Source organism: Bactrocera latifrons, unplaced genomic scaffold (genome assembly GCF_001853355.1).
Source record: "Bactrocera latifrons isolate USDA-ARS-PBARC rearing strain unplaced genomic scaffold, ASM185335v1 scaffold_85, whole genome shotgun sequence".
NCBI classification, from domain to species: domain Eukaryota; kingdom Metazoa; phylum Arthropoda; class Insecta; order Diptera; family Tephritidae; genus Bactrocera; species Bactrocera latifrons.
Window position 1 is genome coordinate 1,176,731 of NW_017537545.1, and position 17,852 is coordinate 1,194,582.

The 17,852-nt window shown below is 38.6% G+C and overlaps 5 protein-coding genes across 5 annotated transcripts in view; 1 reads left to right on the plus strand and 4 right to left on the minus strand.

The window, feature by feature from the left end:
• Positions 1-796: 796 nt before the first annotated feature.
• Positions 797-1,461, minus strand: LOC108977193. Its single transcript, XM_018946768.1, has 2 exons — positions 1,390-1,461; positions 797-1,301 (listed from the first exon to the last, which is right to left on the minus strand). Exons 1-2 carry the CDS (start codon positions 1,399-1,401, stop codon positions 981-983), a joined length of 333 nt encoding a protein of 110 aa, XP_018802313.1. The 5' UTR covers positions 1,402-1,461; the 3' UTR covers positions 797-980.
• A 3,593-nt stretch (positions 1,462-5,054) lies between these two features.
• On the minus strand, positions 5,055-5,589 carry LOC108977173 (pupal cuticle protein G1A-like). The gene is made up of 2 exons (XM_018946748.1): positions 5,526-5,589; positions 5,055-5,459 (listed from the first exon to the last, which is right to left on the minus strand). Exons 1-2 carry the CDS (start codon positions 5,535-5,537, stop codon positions 5,139-5,141), a joined length of 333 nt encoding a protein of 110 aa, XP_018802293.1. The 5' UTR covers positions 5,538-5,589; the 3' UTR covers positions 5,055-5,138.
• A 4,031-nt stretch (positions 5,590-9,620) lies between these two features.
• Positions 9,621-10,465, plus strand: LOC108977170 (larval/pupal cuticle protein H1C-like). The gene is made up of 2 exons (XM_018946745.1): positions 9,621-9,689; positions 9,779-10,465. Exons 1-2 carry the CDS (start codon positions 9,678-9,680, stop codon positions 10,343-10,345), a joined length of 579 nt encoding a protein of 192 aa, XP_018802290.1. The 5' UTR covers positions 9,621-9,677; the 3' UTR covers positions 10,346-10,465.
• A 3,065-nt stretch (positions 10,466-13,530) lies between these two features.
• On the minus strand, positions 13,531-14,285 carry LOC108977162. The gene is made up of 2 exons (XM_018946736.1): positions 14,186-14,285; positions 13,531-14,116 (listed from the first exon to the last, which is right to left on the minus strand). The coding sequence occupies exons 1-2, from the start codon at positions 14,195-14,197 to the stop codon at positions 13,709-13,711; spliced, it is 420 nt and encodes a 139-aa protein (XP_018802281.1). The 5' UTR covers positions 14,198-14,285; the 3' UTR covers positions 13,531-13,708.
• Positions 14,286-17,558: 3,273 nt separating this feature from the next.
• Positions 17,559-17,852, minus strand: part of LOC108977156 (pupal cuticle protein G1A-like) — a 725-nt gene continuing 431 nt past the window's right edge. Inside the window, exon 3 of the mRNA XM_018946728.1 lies at positions 17,559-17,846. Within this exon, the coding sequence (XP_018802273.1) occupies positions 17,712-17,846 (135 nt within the window). The 3' untranslated portion in view covers positions 17,559-17,711. The remainder of the gene's footprint in view (positions 17,847-17,852) is intronic.

Sequence of the window (17,852 nt, forward strand, 5' to 3'; positions counted from 1 at the left end):
AAAAAAAAAAAAAAAAAAAAAACCTTCGTCTGAACTGAAGCTTTAATGTTTTTCTATATGAAAGGGTATAAAAAGATATTTATTCTGATTCTGCGCACTCAGTTTCAAATAATTTGAATATTGCGTTTGATCAGTCAGTTGTATTGCTGGTTACATATCCTTTGACCCAAAAATGGGCCTCATCGCTGAAAAAATCGGAAAAAGTCAAAGCGATGCCCCTTGGAAAGTTTGAGCGGCTTCAATTATTCCACAAGCTGTATTTTATACCCTTTCAAGTTAAGATCTCGACGTAAAATGAGCCAAGTTTCATACGTCAGTTCGAATTGCTTTAAACCGCTCCCGAATCTATTCTCCGCGATTACATCACTACTTGCTGGACGTCGTCTATTTGGCCTATAGTGAATACTGGGTCTCAAGATTGGTGATGGTGTTGCGAAAAGTACGCTCAGTGGGCCGATTATGTTGACCATAAGTGGAGCGAAGCGCACGAAACACATTCTCTACAGAACGTGACTGAACGTGTTGAACGATTTGTAAGCTTTGTGCAGGCGACATTCTTTCCATGATTAAATGCCAAACAACACGAAAAAAAAAATAATAAAGCAGCTTGACACGAGGCATGCATGAACTGTCAGAAAAAAGCTATTGGAAAAAGTAGTGTAGCGGGATCAGTATAACGCTCTTCTTAGAAAATGCTGAGAAGATATTTTTTGCGAAAATCGTCTTGTCCTATATTCTTGTAATGAACATTCTTAAATATAATATAACTAAGACTAGGGGTTCGCTTTTAAGATATTTATTTGCAAACAAATCAACTAAATGACATTATTATAATTAGAAACAAATATGTATGTAATTATATACAACTTATGAAGATGAAAACCAACAACTGACAACTGGCGGGTACTGGAACCGTTGCTCCACTTACGGGCTGCCACTTTGTTTGATGAGTGGAGTTAACGTAGCATAACAGCTCCGAATTACCACCAACCGGCCGAAGGAGCTGCATGCAAAGAGGGCAATGCAATGGTCTTATAAATGGGGGCAGCATGCAGCACCGGTGCTGCGTAAGTGGTCTTCACAATGGGCGCTAGGATTGGCTGCACAGCAACGGCTGAACTATGCACAACCGACGAGCTCTGATGGGAGACAGCGGTGGGGTAGCTCTTCACGATTGCGCCTACTTTGGCCAATACGGGCTCGTGGATGACTGTGGCCGGTGCCGAGTAGAGTAGCGGCGCGTGTGAGAGGTAGCCAGGGCGCGCAACGGCGACGGCAAGCAAAGTAGACAACAGCACAACCTGTGGAAGGAAAGAAGATTTGAGTATAAGATATGGTACGATAAGGAGGGATAATACAATTTGGAAAGGCAGGCACGACTTGGCTTACCAGTTTCAGCATTTTGTTAATCCTTTTTCGGGTGTTGAACGCTTGCAAATTGTAGTTCTGTATTGCGGTGAATTGCCGTTGTGACTGTTGCTTGTTGCTGACCAACGCCTGCTCTTTTATACAACCGAAGTAATCCAACGAATTTCCACCGAAAACACAGACATTTGTAACAAAATAAAGCATCCACATGCAAAAAAAGGCAAAAGAGGAAAATCTACATCAAAAACATGCACTTAAAGAATACATAAAAAAATATAAACAAAATATATTACAATAATAAAAGCAGCCGACGCGAAAAACGCCAGCTTGATCGCATTTTTGGCTGCCGGCACAGTGTTGTTGCGAATTATGACCGAATGGTGTAAAGTAGTGCGGCCGGTCGGTGGATTGTTGGGTCGGTGGGCCGGTCATTGTTTGCGTTTTTCCGCTGCCACGGTGCTTAGCCGGCGCAAATGTGAGCCATATGAAAACTAAATTATAGCAATAACAAAAAACATAAAAAAAAAATACAACTGAAATAGGAGCACTTTTATTTTCATTTTCTCACTCGTACGCTGCAAGTCACACTAACATAGCCGCTATAAACCGTTATACGCCTTGGCACCATGTCGCTGCAGGTGTGTTGCATGGCGTGTCATTGTGGGCCGCCGCGCTTGTGTGTTTTGTCTGCCACGATAAGCCGTCGACACACTGCCGCAACAACACAACACAACAACCACCGAACAAATTGTACTCAGAAATAAAAATACATACAACATGCCATATCGTTTTTTCCCACCACAATAATAACAACAACTAAGCGACCATTAGAGTTTGTAGCTGCGATTGCATCACGCACACGCTCGCCGTAAGCGCTTTAATGGCTTTTGCTAGTGGCATGTTTGGCTTCTTTATTTGGCCATAAACCGAGCTTTAACAGCTGTGTCTGCCTCACCGAAAGTCTCAGTCACACATTCGTACATGAGGCATGACCGTGAAACACGAACGCATTTGTTGCTTGTGTGGTTTATTTGGCCACTTGTCGCTGATGCAACTAATGCCTACAAGACAACAACCACCTCATTGGTAATTGTTGTTAATGTCGCTATTTTTATCATTACTTTGTACTGCTTTTCTTGTGGTCCAAATCGAACTTACGCTTGTTTACGTGGTAGTGTCTCAAGTTCATGTTCACGCACTGTGCGTGTACGCAACAACACAACTTGCCCCAGTCTTCAAGGTGGCAGCAAGAACCGGCTTTGAGCTTGTGTGCAGAATGTGTGCGCATAATCGTAAGTCTTTTTTGTGGTTGCCAAATGCATTTTTTAAATATTATCAAATAAGTGGTTTGGTTTTCAATAAATCACTGCTTCCGTTGCACCGTTATTATCACATAAAATCATGTGATATGTTAAGACCGTAGATGTGCGATGTGATGTCACTTTCTATGAGCCGATGTTATTATCTCATCTGTTTGTTTATTTATTTTTGTTGTCATTTAATCAGTTTGATTATAATTTCTAAGCTTAGCTTAGCTTAGGTTAGGTTAGATAGCTGATCGCACGTGGACTGCTATATATGGTCCTTTGTGAAGACTTAGAAAAGAAGAACTTCTGTATTCGAACTTTTAAATTACCAAAACCAATACAAATTTGCACAACCATTTGACCTCCCACACGTGGAATAGTCAAGAGGGAAGCAGTTTTCACCTCATCTTCCTCCATACAGTTTCTGTAGATGACGTCTGGTAAAGTAGTTAAAGCATGTATGGTGTTTCAGCGCCGACCAAGCTACTGCAAAGTCTAGCTATCTAGTCGTAGAAAGCAAGAGGATACGAGAGCACTGACCCCTCCCATTCTACTGATAGCGGTTCTAGAGTGCCTTTCATAGCTAGCTCGAGAGACTCGATGCTATTAATAGCGAGGTTGGACATTCCTTGACCAACTCTGACTTGTTAGTGACTTCAAGGCTAGTATCATCGCCTTGATATTTGAGTGGATGACTTCTCTGAAGGAGGCTTTCGCAGTCATTCTTGTATAACTTCGAACGATGTCTACGGCCACTATGTGCAATACGGCGTTAAATGCCATGGTTAGTGTGGACCTAAGTGTACCACACATGCTGATGCGCCACCCGTTGCACACTTTTGAGTTTCTTTGCAAGTATAGTCTTTTCTAGAGCTCTCCGCCGCATAAAGACCCTAAAGAATATAATGTGCTTGACTATGGTGTCGTAGAGCTAGAGGACCACTTTCGGCAAGCAAGGCCATCTTTTGGCAATAGATCCAAAATAAGCTCTAGCTTAATCATTAAAGATATATATGTTTTTAAGGTGATTTGTAAAAATATTAATTATTTTCGGAAATATTGCTACGTTATTGACGCAACATCCAAATTGGCAGGAACAGTTAATACCGGGCGAGATTCTTCAAAATGTTTATTATGCTTTCTGAAATTCTATTCACTAAAACATGTGAGTATTCTCTATATATGCCTTCATTCTACTAGCTATGTCCTATAAGAAATAACTTGTTTCTTCTATTCTTAAAAAACTCACAAAGTCAAACTAGTAAAGAAGGCTAATTCGGGCACACACGAACATTTCATACTCTTGCAAGATTAAAGTCAGGGAAATACCTCAGGATCTACATGGGATCTAGGACAATTTTTCCGCCGATTTTATGCCTTCTAAGCGAAAAGATGCACCGTTCTTAGAAAACCACGCTCTCTTAATTTCAATAAGATTACCAACATATTATTCGGTGTATCAGTATAAAGTCACCTAGGTATATAGCGGTTAAAGGAAGTATGGGTTGAACCATTTTTGACCCACAGAGATACTATTTTCAGAAAGGACTTATATCTGCATTTTGATTATATACTATATCTCATACAATGCCGATATTTTCGTAAGAAGTCAACTATGGGTACTTTGGTCCGCATATTCGGTACCTGGGCTTGAAAAGTTTTGATTCGATTAGATACAAAGGTACTATTCGTGTAAAGTTTTATCTATTTATATTAGTTGCTTCTTGATATACCGGTAAGTAAAAAAATCAATAAGAATTTAGAATTGTGTTATATGGGTAGTATACATGGGTGTCCACTTAATTTGGTTGAAATCAGTCGAGCGGATAACAAGATATGTGATTTCATCTAAAAGTGGGCGGTGTAACGTTCCTTGTCCAATCTTGACCCTGATTCTCATAAGACGGGCTGCTATCCTTACTTTTTTCCAAGAAAATATGTATATACCAATGAGTGCAGGGCCGCAGACGGTCTCACGTAGGCTATCTTTAACCACTCCCATTTAACTTCAGTTTACTTTCCGCGAGACGGGAAAATCCTTATCTCCTTTCTTCTGCGCACTTAACGACTTGGCTTCCAGATGTTCTCCGGCAGCCTTCTTTGTCGAAGGCGGTTTCATCTGCCTCCTCGTCCGGAGGTAACTCTCCGAAGAAGGTACCTTCTCAGCCTGGCGTTGAGCAAACCCTGAAGTGGACGGTGGAAAATAATAGCTGAGCCCTACCACCTACAGACTCGTAAGTAGTCTAGTAAATAAGGTCTTCCTTATTATGTTCCGATCTGAATCCAGTTAATATTGATAATATAAAGCGCAATCTTACATTTTGGGAAAATTAATTTATCTTTTTATGTAATTAACAAAAAAAAATTAGGTACATAATAGACAGTTCTAAAGGAAATAAAAATAAAAAATAACGTCCAACAACTAATCCAAGCTTTCATGCAGTACATCACAGCGTCCACGATTTACCACGATTTCAAAACCAATGGAGAAGCGATTGTCTTCACAATGGGTGCAGCGTAGGTATGTACAACAGGAGCAGTGGCTACATAGCTAGTCTTGACAACCGGTGCAACAATATCCTCAACAAGATGAGCAGAGCTGTGTACAACCGATTGACTTTGATGGGAGACTGATGTGGGCACGCTCTGAACCACGGCGCCCACTTTGGTCAGAACGGGCTCATGCACGGCAACTGTGGCGACTGGTGCGGAGTACACAACTGGATGCGAAGCAAAGAAGCCTGGAGCAGCAGCAGCTACGGCGAGGAGAGCAGACAACACCACCTGAGAGAGAACAAAAATATTAATTGGTTTTGAAATATTTTTCGTAACTCCTACTTGCCAACTTACCAACTTGAACATTATGATTTTTTGTTTTAGGGAAGGTCTGTGTTGTGCTATGTGAGTTCACAAATTCAACTGATGTATATTTAGAATGCACTTTAGCTTTTTATACAAAATTTTACGCAGCACCGAATACTCGCCCGAATTACGAAAAGAAGTTAACAATTTTCGAAATAATCGTTATTACTGTGTTTTTTTTTTTTTGATTGTAATTGAATGCATTTTGGTTGTTTACATTTTGAATTGAAAGTGTACCGTATTGATTTACGACAGCAGCGTTGGAAAGAATAAAATGCGTTTATGTCTACCAGCGAGTTGCAGACAATAATAAAGTAATAAATTGGTGTGCGGAAAGGCCAAAGAGTAGCCGAAAATAACGAGCCAAACGGTAGCGGTCGCGTCAATGAGACAGCTAGACAGGCCATCATAAACGAATATTTCAATTAGTCTTGCGTTTTCGTTTTGACTTATTTTTCTTCACTTAACTGATATGGATATCTTTTTATGCTTTTTTGGTTTCGCTTGACCTCCAACACGCACTTAAACTGCAAGTAATGCAGTAGTTAAAGTACGTCGGGCTGAATGCAATGATAAGATCGCTTTGATGGAAGAAATAATACTCGTAATAACGAAAATAAGACCAAATTGCGAGGCTACCCGTAAACTAATCAAAACTGAATTCGGGGAAACTAAAAAAAAAAATTTAACAACTGTAACAAATTTAAAGAAATACTATGCACTTGGTTTAATACAGCTAACGGTATCAGTAAAGTTCAACATTTTTTAATGTAATCTGACTAAAAGTAATTACAAAATTAAATTTACGCTTTCGATGGTATAAGAAAATATTTACGAATAAATTCACTGGGGACTCGATGCTCTTAACAACGTAACGAAAATATCTGGATATATACTTAATGATGTATAAAGTACACATAATTATACAGGGTTTTCCAATAGGAGCAATATGATTTCAATTAAAAACAAACGCATTAATTGTTAAGAAAATTCAAATGTTTTTGTATTTAATGTGAAGATGACGCTCACTAAAATTAAGTTCTGAATACCACATTATTGAAATGGTCTCCACGACTTTTTTTGCACGAACGAATTCGATCGACACAATTTACGAGTACTTTTACCACTAACTCATATGAGTAGTATAATGGTGTCAAAATAAAACTTCTAATTCGGTTGTTGCACGTGGTATGGGGCACTTAGCCTGGATTTGTTGGAACCAGATGTTGTCAAGTTCAACTTCTTCCAAATTATGCCATAAAAAGTTGGTTATCATCGATCAATACCACTCTCTATTCACAGTAACGGCATCACCAGCTTCATTTCGAAAGAAGTACGGATCGATGTTTACACCAGACCGAAAACCACACCAAACTGTCAATTACGCTTAATGTAATGGCTGTTCTTGAATGATTTGTACATATCTTCACACCAGAATCGACAGTTTTGTTTACTTACCTCACCACTCAGCTGAAAGTGAGCGTCATTGAAGAAGATAATTTTTCCAAAGTAAAATCAGAGAAACACGATGTTTACGGTGGTTCAATGGCTTCAGTTCTTGATTGAGAACATTTTTATACGGAAGCAAGCCCAAAATCCGCCAGGTTGTATGTAGTTTGAAGAAGTCTCAATTCTTGAGAACGTCTTGGAATCGAAAAATTACGGTCTTAGCAACCCTTACCTGAATGCTGTATAGGAAAAACCGTTATTTGACATTTATTTTACTATTTTTAATACTTTCATCTATCGTATCAGTACTAACGATAATTTTGAAAATTTTTTGAGATATATGGATGAAGCATGAAGCATGACATTGGGTTTGAAAATGGTAAATATTAGACCATTGTCAGCTCGAAAAATTCTAACTCAGTCCATATGTAGGGTAGTAAATAAGAATGTTTTAAGATAATTTTTTTTGGCTGAAAATTGTTTGTCATAACTCCAAAATAGGTAAGTTGTAAATAATTATTGTAAACTATGGTTTTGAGTATTGGTTCAGGTCCTTTTTTCCAAAAATTGTCTCTTGCAGTGACCATGGTTTTCACAAATCAGTAAGAACGCCGAATAGCGACATTAGCTTCCAAAATAAACATTTTAATAGAGGCAAATCCTTTTGTTGTGAGCCTTTCCGCAGCCTTAGCGGTGGATTTTCTCATTTTATAATATATTACGTGATTATTGAGCAAAAATAAACATTGAAAATTGCTTTATTTATTTTTCAAAATACTCTATGAAACATCGCTTTTGTTTTTTTTCTTTCTTAAATTAAATTAATCGATGATCTGTTGCTGAGTTAATCCACGTCGGAGGTTGTAAAACGTAATCGCGCGAAAATATTCGCGGTTTAATTGAATTTTTTGGCCGAGATGAATATTTCAAGTTACTGTAAACACAAATTATGCTACGTTTTGAGTCTTTATATAAGGTATAAGTTATAAGTTGCCAGACTGTTAAACTATGGTTTCTAATTCTCAAAATATAAGAGGCAACCTACGTAATAGGACTGTGGTCGCAATTGATTTTGGTATTATTTTTGATTTCGCTGTTGACCATCTGCGAACTGAGCAATACGAACTTTAAATTTATTTTATAGACTTACCGATAAAAACAATGCTTTCGAGGAGCGTGCAAACTTTCGTTTAATTTATTGAAAAGAGTGAATCAAAGTGAATTGATAAAAACTGAAAATGGAGACATTCATATTAGCATTAATTTTATTTTATTTCTAATGCATGGGGAAATTTTCTGCTTTTGAAGTTTTTAGCCAGAAAACGTAGGAGCTTTTTAAGGTGCTCTTGGAGAAGGTTAGGTTAGGTTAGGCTATTCTGTTAAGCCAATAAGCCACGCAAAGGCCAGTTTGGGTCCTTTGTGATATCAGATGGAGTTTAGTTCAAGAGTAGTAGTCATAGTCAAATTTTAACAGACTCTGCGGCCTCACCATCGATATCACCTACAGTGTATCATAGCATGTATACCCCAGATGCTTACAGCGTAGTCTTGCCGATTCGGGACAAGTGCGCAAAATATGCTTCATTGCTTCTCTGGTGCCCTACTCTACACATTACCTGCAGTCAGCCCTATCTTGTGGACGTTTGTCGCCACCAGACATACTAACTGGTTACTGTCTCGTGGCTCTTGAAGAAACTATAGTTATTAATTTAATACTAATTTGTTTTGCACTCAAATAGTTTTTAACTCAAATGAATATTTACAAGTATTCAAGCCATGTATAATAATTACTGCTGCAACCTGTTGCATTTGAGCCGCGTTTTTGTGGATGGCTGCAATGTTTGTGTTGGCCCTATAGCCTCGAATGACTTTGCAAAATTCCAGACTCACAATGCTAGGTATATTTTCAACAATAGCTGCAGATTGGTGCTTTCGGCATTAGTAGTTTAAAAATAGTGTCCCGCAGTGAACTGCATCAGGTAGTGTAAGGTTCAAGGTAGCCGCGCATGCGCAATAATATTCATTTACAAGTTACAATGATATCAGCTGCGTCGGTCGGCTGAGTGATTGATGCAAGTTCATGAGTTCTGCAGCAAAGTTCATTAGAAGGGCTTTTTACCAGATTTTTGTTGTGGAGGAAAAAATACTGTAAACAAGCTAGTGGCTTTACAGTTTTTAAGCTTTCGTGAGGGGGTGTGTGTGTGCTAGAAAATATATGTATGTAAGTGAGGGTGTGTGCTTTGACACGCGCTTGAAAAGTTCGACAACACCTACAACAAAAAAATTTATATTTAAAGTATAGACAAATATGTAAAAATAGCAAAAAAAAGCAACATATCAAAGCATATCGATAAGTTCATTATTATCTCAGTTGCTCCATGCATACAAACATACCGAATCGATTTCAACTTGATCTGGTTTGAAGGCCGTAAGTAATGGCAAGCACAATTATATTTCAAGTGTGCTTTTCAATTGACGAATTCTTTTTCAATATCGAATATTAAAAAAAATTAAATTAATCCCCAAAATAAGTACAGTACTTTGATGAATATAGATACGTGTATGTAAATATATTTCTTAAAGCTCAAATTTCGTATAAAAAGGCAAGGCGTTGACATTTTTGGCAACAGTTCTTGCAACAACTTTCTCACAGTCAATACAGACCTACAAGAAACAAACCCAAAAATCAAAATGTTCAAGTTGGTGAGTTTTGCATAAGGAGCCATAAACTTAAAGCTGAAATAAAATTGAAAAAGAATTAACATAAAACGTTTATCCTTCTACTTTCGCAGGTGGTATTGTCTGCTCTCCTCGCCGTAGCTGCTGCTGCTCCCCATGTCGTCGAAACCCCTGTGGTCTACTCTGCGCCCGCCGCCTCCGTAGCCGTGCAGGAGCCAGTGCTCGCCAAGGTGGGATCTGTGGTGAAGAGCGTACCAACCGCTGTCTCCCACCAGAGCTCCACCGTTGTGCACAGCTCGGCGGTCGCTGTTGAGGATGTTGTGGCCCCTGCCGTAAAGACTACCTACTCCGCACCCGTTGTTGCCGCCGCTCCAGTTGTGAAGACTGTGGCTGCTGCTCCAGTTGTACACCAGACCTATGCCGCAGCCGCTCCAGTTGTGCACCAGACCTACGCCGCAGCTGCTCCAGTTGTGCATCAGACCTATGCCGCAGCTGCTCCAGTAGTGCACCAGACCTACGCTGCTGCTGCTCCAGTTGTACACCAGACCTACGCTGCTGCTGCACCAGTCGTCCACTCATCTCCTTTGGTGCACACCACCTATGGTGCTGATGTGGTTGCTGCTCCCGCTGCTGTTGCCGCTTCCTCACCACTCACCTACACCGCTCACGATTTGTGGTAAGCAATAACAAAATGAATAGACGACGGATAGATAACGTATTGAATTATGGACTAGAGTTGGATGGTTAAATTGAGAATTTTGTGATTGTTTAGTTAAGTAAATACAATTTTGAAAATCAAAGCAAACGGAGTATTATTGAAGTGTATATGTACATATGTAAACATATCTGAGCGGTAGTTTATATTTTCGAAATATGCCTCAAATATAATTTTGCGTCGGATACCGTACAAAGATAGTCTGAACCCCTTCAATTTCAAGGTTACTTGCTAACTGAAGTGAGGAGTTACTAAAAAAGTAGTTACCACAAACGATTACTTAATCATCTTAATAGAGCTATTTTGTCATTATCAACGATGAAAGTTGTCTGACAATCAACGCACATCCACTTTAATACACATATGAAATATTCGTATGCTGAGCGGCATATCAAATTGAAACATAATCGCCATCATTAAGATGCCACGGTCGCAAGTATGTTTACTTGTTGCTTAAAAACTCCCATCGTCTGAAAGACACAAGCATTTTTGCAGTGTGATTCGATTATTTCTTCAATATTTTGTCTTATTTTACAAAGATTTTCCACAAACAAAGTCATACCAGCGACCTTTTTCCTGAAATTTAATAACAAGAAAAGTCTATGGGAATGATGTTCGGAGAATTCGGTGGATCCGTAAGCAGTTCGATGTCTAATTCATATTGATTTCATTGATTATTATGACTAATATATACAGGATCCGGCACTCGAAGTGTAAACAAATTAAAATATACCTAAATTCGATTTGGAATATTATTTTCATTTATTTTAAAGTACAAAATGTGTGAAAATAATCATAAATTCAGGACCAATGCACTTTTCTCGATATGATCACCTTTTGCCTTAACTATGGCCTTGAGGCGGTCAAAAGACAAGCTGCCCGAAAGTGACTTGCCGGCATTTTGGCCTACTCACGGACAATGGCTTTCTTCAGCATCTCGAGACTGGTGTATTTTTTACTCTCTCTTGCTCTCCAAAATGGCTCAGAGAGAATAATCCATTGGACTTGGATCTGGTGAATTCAAGAGCCATTGTGTGGACGTAATGAAGTTCTTTTTCAGCCATAATTGGTTCACTTGCGCTTTGTGAGACGGTGCTGAGTCTTGTTGAAACATCCATGGTTTGCGACCGAAGTGTTTGTTTGCCCACGGCTTCAAAGCAGCCTCCAGAAGACTTTACCTATAATATGTCGCATTTACTTTGACGACCGGCTCGATGAAAACAATTGGAGCGCGCCCATCTGCGGTGACAGCGGCCCAAACCATTATTTGTGGCGGGTGCTGCCTCCTGGTGGCTGACAAATGACTTAAATTCTCGTATGAACGGTCGGTCAAGGAAACCCTACCGATTTGAGAGTTTACGATTTGCTCAATTGGAAACATTTTTTCGTCAGAAAACACAATGTTCGGAGTTTGACCGCTTTCGGCCAAGTGAAGCAACTGCTTCGCTCTCTCAAGTCTTGTTGCTGCTTCGGTGTGAGATCATGGGCCTTTTGGAACTTCTAAGGCTTGAGCTTGAGCTCATTTTTTAATGTGCGTCGGATGCTGCGATTGGATATTTTCAGTTCTTTAGCGATTTCATTGGCCCTTCGTCGTGGATTTCGCTCAAGTCGCTTTTTCACTTTCCGAACCATCTCACGTGACGTTGCAGTCAAATTTTTTTGGAGACTATCTAGGCCATCCAATTTAAGAGTTTTTTTTTACCAGTGAAAACAACATCCCAAATGCAATATTTTTCGGCCTGGCCAATTTGGGTTTGTCGGTCAATGACACTTTGGCACATTTTTTGTTATAAATACTATCTAATTCGCATATAAGTATTATATTTTTTATACTCATCCTACTCTAATCTCCAAATTACCTTTTTATTTTCGCTGGTTGTATATAGAATATGAGAACATCAGTGCCTATTAGTTGTCCCTAAGATAACTTTGTCAACATCAGAGTGCATTTTTTTTCTGATAATTGTGCTTCTACAATCCCTCGTTTATCTTTCATAATGTTTCCGAAACTTTCGTTTGACTTTATGCCGTATACCAAGGTTATACTGTGGATTGCAGATTTGGGTTTAAAATTTGTTAAATCTGTTCTAAAATAAATTCCAAAACATATCTTTTGAATACATCAACTGCCTCTTCAAGTGTCGCAAAACGTTGACCTCTTAGTTTTAGGAAATGAAAAGAAGTTACTCGTTGCCGATTCAGGACTATACGGTGGATCACATCGATGTGCTGAGTGCTCAAAAGCAGTTGTTTCAGTCGAGGTGTAAAATAGAGCTCGCATTGTTGTAGTGAAGAGTGATCGGTATTTAGCGGTTTGTTTTCATAAGTGTTTGAAAATCGACTGTAAAAGAAAAAGATTGTGTTTCAATCAGAATTTACTGTTATACGTTGATATGGTAAGACAGTTTAGTTGCGATAAAGGAGCTGCATCGCCAAAAATTAAATTAAGATTATAGGTGCTCTGTTGCTCAAGCAATCCATGCCGAAAATGGTAAAAAATAATCGCCCGGAAATGTTCGCGATTTAGTTTAATTTTTTAACCGAGATGAATATCTTTTACAGCACAATTTTTATATCATCAAATATGTCAAACTTCACAATAAAGTTGATAGTTGCCAGATTGCGACATTCTTCTTCTTCTATATTGGTGTAGACACCGCTTAAGCGATCATAACCGAGTTTACAACAGCACGCCAGTCGTTTTCTCAATCGGAGATTTGACATGTGGTGTTTCCAATGGAGTGGAAGTCTTCCTCTTCCCCCGGTGAGAACTGCGTCGAATACTCTCAGTGCCGGAATATTTAGATCTATTGGGACGACATGATTTAGGCAGCCTAGCCGCTGCCTCTTAACTCTCTGAACTATGTCAAAGTCATATTTATCTCGTACAGCTCATCGGTCCATTGACTGGGGTATTCGCTGTGGCCAACGCGTAAAGGACCATAAATCTTAAGCCGAATCTTTCTCTCGAAAACACGTAACGTTTCATGCCTCTGCATCATTCATCAGGTCGGGGATGATAAGTGACTTGCAGCTCCTGTTGTAAAGAGTTATTCTTCGGCTTTCGAGGCTGGTTTCAAGATAGACGAAACTTTCTACGACTTAGAAGTTAGTTAAGGACTATGTATATTAAGGTTTAAACGAAATAAATTAAATTTTAATATATTGCACTTTTGTTTATTCGTCTATAATTTCAACAATTTACTAATATGTAAATGCTTCGAAATAAATGTGTAAAGATGAGGAAATAAAAATTTTGAAGAAATCAAAATTGATAAATTTACTAATAAGCAGGCAGTCCAACTAAATCGTCCATATCTCAATTCGTTTACCACAAGCCATGTGCGAGGGGAGATGCAGCATGCAAATTAGTCAGAGGTGCCGATAAGTGAGCAATTGGAGCGTGTTGCAACAATGGAGCTGCAGAAACAGTTTGTACGGCTGCTGAGTGCAGCACTGGAGCAGCGGCAACAGACTGTACCAACGCTGGAGCGGCCACAACGCTAGTCCTCAAAGCAGGTGCTACAATATCCTCAACCACATGCGCAGAGCTGTGCACAATGGTCGAGCTCTGGTGGGAGACAGCAGTGGGGATGCTCTTCACCACCGAGCCCACTCTGGTGAGCACAGGCTCTTGCACGGCAATGGTGGCGGCAGGTGCCAACTGCAGCGCTGAGTGGGATTCGATGAGACTGGGGCGAGCAGCAGCTACGGCCAGGAGAGCAGACAATACCACCTATCAAAAATGAAAGGTAAACGTCAAGCTATTGCTTTGTTTTTTGTGTGTGTTTGTGTGTCAACTTACCAACTTGAACATTTTTTAAGTGTTTTGTTTGTTGTTTGAAGGTCTGTATTGACTGAGTGCGTTAATGAACTGATATCGTTCTTGAAATCGAATCTAGTATTTATACCGTTACGGGCCCACGTAACGCTAATGTAAATGCAATGCGCATGCGTTGACTACCAATAAACGGTGCATTGATTGCAACTCAGTCCAGAAGCTGCGCTGCCAACGGTGACGGCCTTGTCAGTTGTTCAATGAGCTGCGGAGCATGCGTGCTTGCAGTTATGCATATGCGTATACAGAATTCTAAGTATATAATGGCTTTTGTATGCGATATGAATGTATAAGTGCGTGTGCGCCAAAGCAATTAGAGGCGTGTTCTGAACCAGTTTAGGTGGTGTTAATGGGACAATTTTGCTAGCGGCTTATTATCATTGAGGAAATATGATTTCAAGCATTTCTATACTCACATGGCTATGTATATATAAATATGCGCTGCATTTACGTCAGCTGCAAGAATAGAGATAATTATGCAAACTGCGGTGTGACTTGTATTGAGCCATTTTTAGTTTCGCTTGGATAAACAGGTTCGACTTACTGCAAATTCCATAATTGATTCTTAGTTGTAGGATATTGCTTGGAAGAAATATGAAATATGATTTATGCGGCCATTTACCTCGCCGAGAGTATTACCGATTCTAAATCATAGCCTTATCTTTGTTTCATTGAGCCCTGAGTGGCTTGGACGCGTACATTTATTCTTAGAACTTAAGCGTTAGAGTTAATATTTGGTAAATTTTCTATCTTTAGTGCCAAATTTAGATTCAAATTAATGGGTTGTTGCCTCAGTAATTTAATTTTTTAGTTAATTTTAAACACCACTTTTTATTGTGTAAAACTTTTTTCGAAATTATATATTTTCCAATTTGATCCAATACCTTTTACTATCTTTCGGGCAGGAGATTTATTCCTCAATCATTAAATTTTTGAATCTGGCAGGCAAAAAAACCGATCCACCGAATGGTTTTTGACGTACTGAGGTCAAGGTTCACCCATTCAATACAATTATGCAGAGATTGCTCCGAAATCTTGAGAATCAAACCTGTATGAGGTCTTGCATTAATCTGGTGGAGCACTGGAGCACTACGCCTTCCATTGATCAATACTGGCCTCTTCTGTTTGAGTACATGACTCAATTTGTCCAGCTGATCGCAATGCACTTCAGAATAAATAATAAATTTTAAGCTCATAGATATGTCTGTATATTCCATATACCAGTTCCCGTATATCTTAAAAAAGATTATCGAACTTAAGGTTTATCGCATATATTGATCAATATGTGAACTATCACAGTAAAAATTAGATAAAACGCTTGTCTAATAAGTATATATTCCTGTGCCTTCCACAATTTTTCGTAACCTGATATAAAATGTTTCACACATCTGACTGGCATTATTACTTATGGGATGCCAAAAAAAAAAAATCGACTCAAATTAAAATATTCCTCCGGTTGCTTATATACAAGTACGTTCCTTTCAGCTAGTGTTTTACGTTTGTTTGAATAACGGTATCTTGTGAACATGGATATAGTCCGATTTTGCCAGCCGATATGCCATAAACCTTTTTCGATCTTCCATCTTCGATAAAACACCATGGAAAGCCATTTCAGCCACAACATATACCCAAGAGATAGATAAATTGACCGGCCGTTAAGAGACTTTCAGATGTTAAGTACGAGTAAAACAAGAAAAGACTTTAACTTCGGCTGCACCGAAGCTAATATACCCTTCACATTTGCATTTATTTTAGTAAACATGTGTCCAGTTTATATGACAGCTATATGCTGCAGTTAACCAATCTGAACAATTTCTTCGGAGATTATGTTATTACCTTAAGCAGTAATCAATGTCAAATTTCGTGACGGTAAAACGTCAAATGCGAAAGTTTTCCACACAAGCCCTTGATTCCGATCGTTTGGTTTATATGGCAGTTATATGCTATAGTGAGCCGATCTCAACTATTTCTTTGGATATTACATAGTTGCTTTAGAAAATAACCTGCGCTAAGGTTAGCGAAGATATATTGTCAAATGTGAAAGCTTTCCATACAAGAACTTGATTCCGATGGCAGCTATGTGTTATAGTGGTCCGATATCGGCATTTCCGACAAATGATCAGCTTCTTGAAGAGAAAATGACGTTTGCCAAATTTCAAAACGATATCTTAAAAACTGAGAGAGTAGTTCGTATATATACGGACAGACGGAGAGACAGACAGACGGACGTGGCAAAATTGACTTAGCTCAACATAATGATCATTGATATATATACTTTATAGGGTCTCCGACGCTTCCTTCTGGGTGTTACAAACTTCGTGACAAACTTAATATACCCTGTTCAGGTTATAGCTAACCGTTTAAAACTAAATCGTTTAAACTTATATACTCGCTAGTTTTAAGGAGATGATTGGTATAATATTTCTTGTAAAACTCATGAATGGGTCAGTCTGTAGCCCATCTCTCTTATCTGATAGTTTAGACCCTTACTTTTAAAATTTTCTAGAACAAAATTTGAGTTAAACGAACCATTCCGCCGTATATTACATGATTTCAATTCTCATTCCATTTGACTAACAGACTCACTCTTAACCATTAAAAAGTTATTTTATCTACTCTTGACAAGTAACATTTAAAAATAATAAACTTGAAGCTAATTCTTAATTTTGGCTGTTAATACTTTTGTAGCTGAGCAGCTTAAGATCGCAACGCTTAAAACTCTCTTGCCTTTTATGACTCGGCTAATTCCGCCTGTTCGTGGATTGCGTCCCTCGCGTCGGTTGGGCGGGAAGAAGGTAATCTTCTTCACTCATAACCGTTTTAATGAGTAGTAATTTAGTGTTATATACTTTTATTATTTATCCTCACATTACCCACAACTGAAGGATGGAGGCACATATCGCTGCCATACTTAATTATAATACAGAATGCAACTTTTTAAAGATCTAACAATACATCCAATTCAGAAAAAAGTAAAACTCTTCTTCACAGAGAAATCTACGATACCTTTTATTAATATAAAATAATGCATTTCTTTCGAACAAAAGAAGATTGTATAGAAATGCTTCATAGATACCCATAATCAACTGATATTTCAGACCAGAGAGTTACTTACTCTTTGTAGTTTAATAATAATAATAATACTAATCTAGTCTAATTATGGTAGTATAGCCTTTTCTATTACAATTGCATTTGACTTTACTTGTTGATTGTTCTATTCTCCACTCTCCACTATACGAACTATCTTGTTGTTGTTAAAATGAGAAGTGTTTAGTTTGTGTCCATTTACTGACCAAAAAATTTTTTGGTATTGCAATCGAAAGATGTATATTTAAATATATAACTTTTTAAATTAAATAATTTATTAACAATTCGCTGATCTAAAAGTCAACAACGTTATTATCTAATTATTCTATACAGTTAAGTTAATCGTTATATCACAAAATCAGTGTACAAAATCTTTTGTCCAGTTCGATTCTCCTTCATCGTCCGTTTACCAGGATGAGTAGTGAGCGTCATAGGCCAAGGGCGCAGCATAACTGTGCACAACTGGAGCAGCAGCATAGGATTTGATGATGGGAGCGGCAGCGGCATATGAGGTGTGCACCAGAGGAGCAGAGTGGATGGTCTTCAC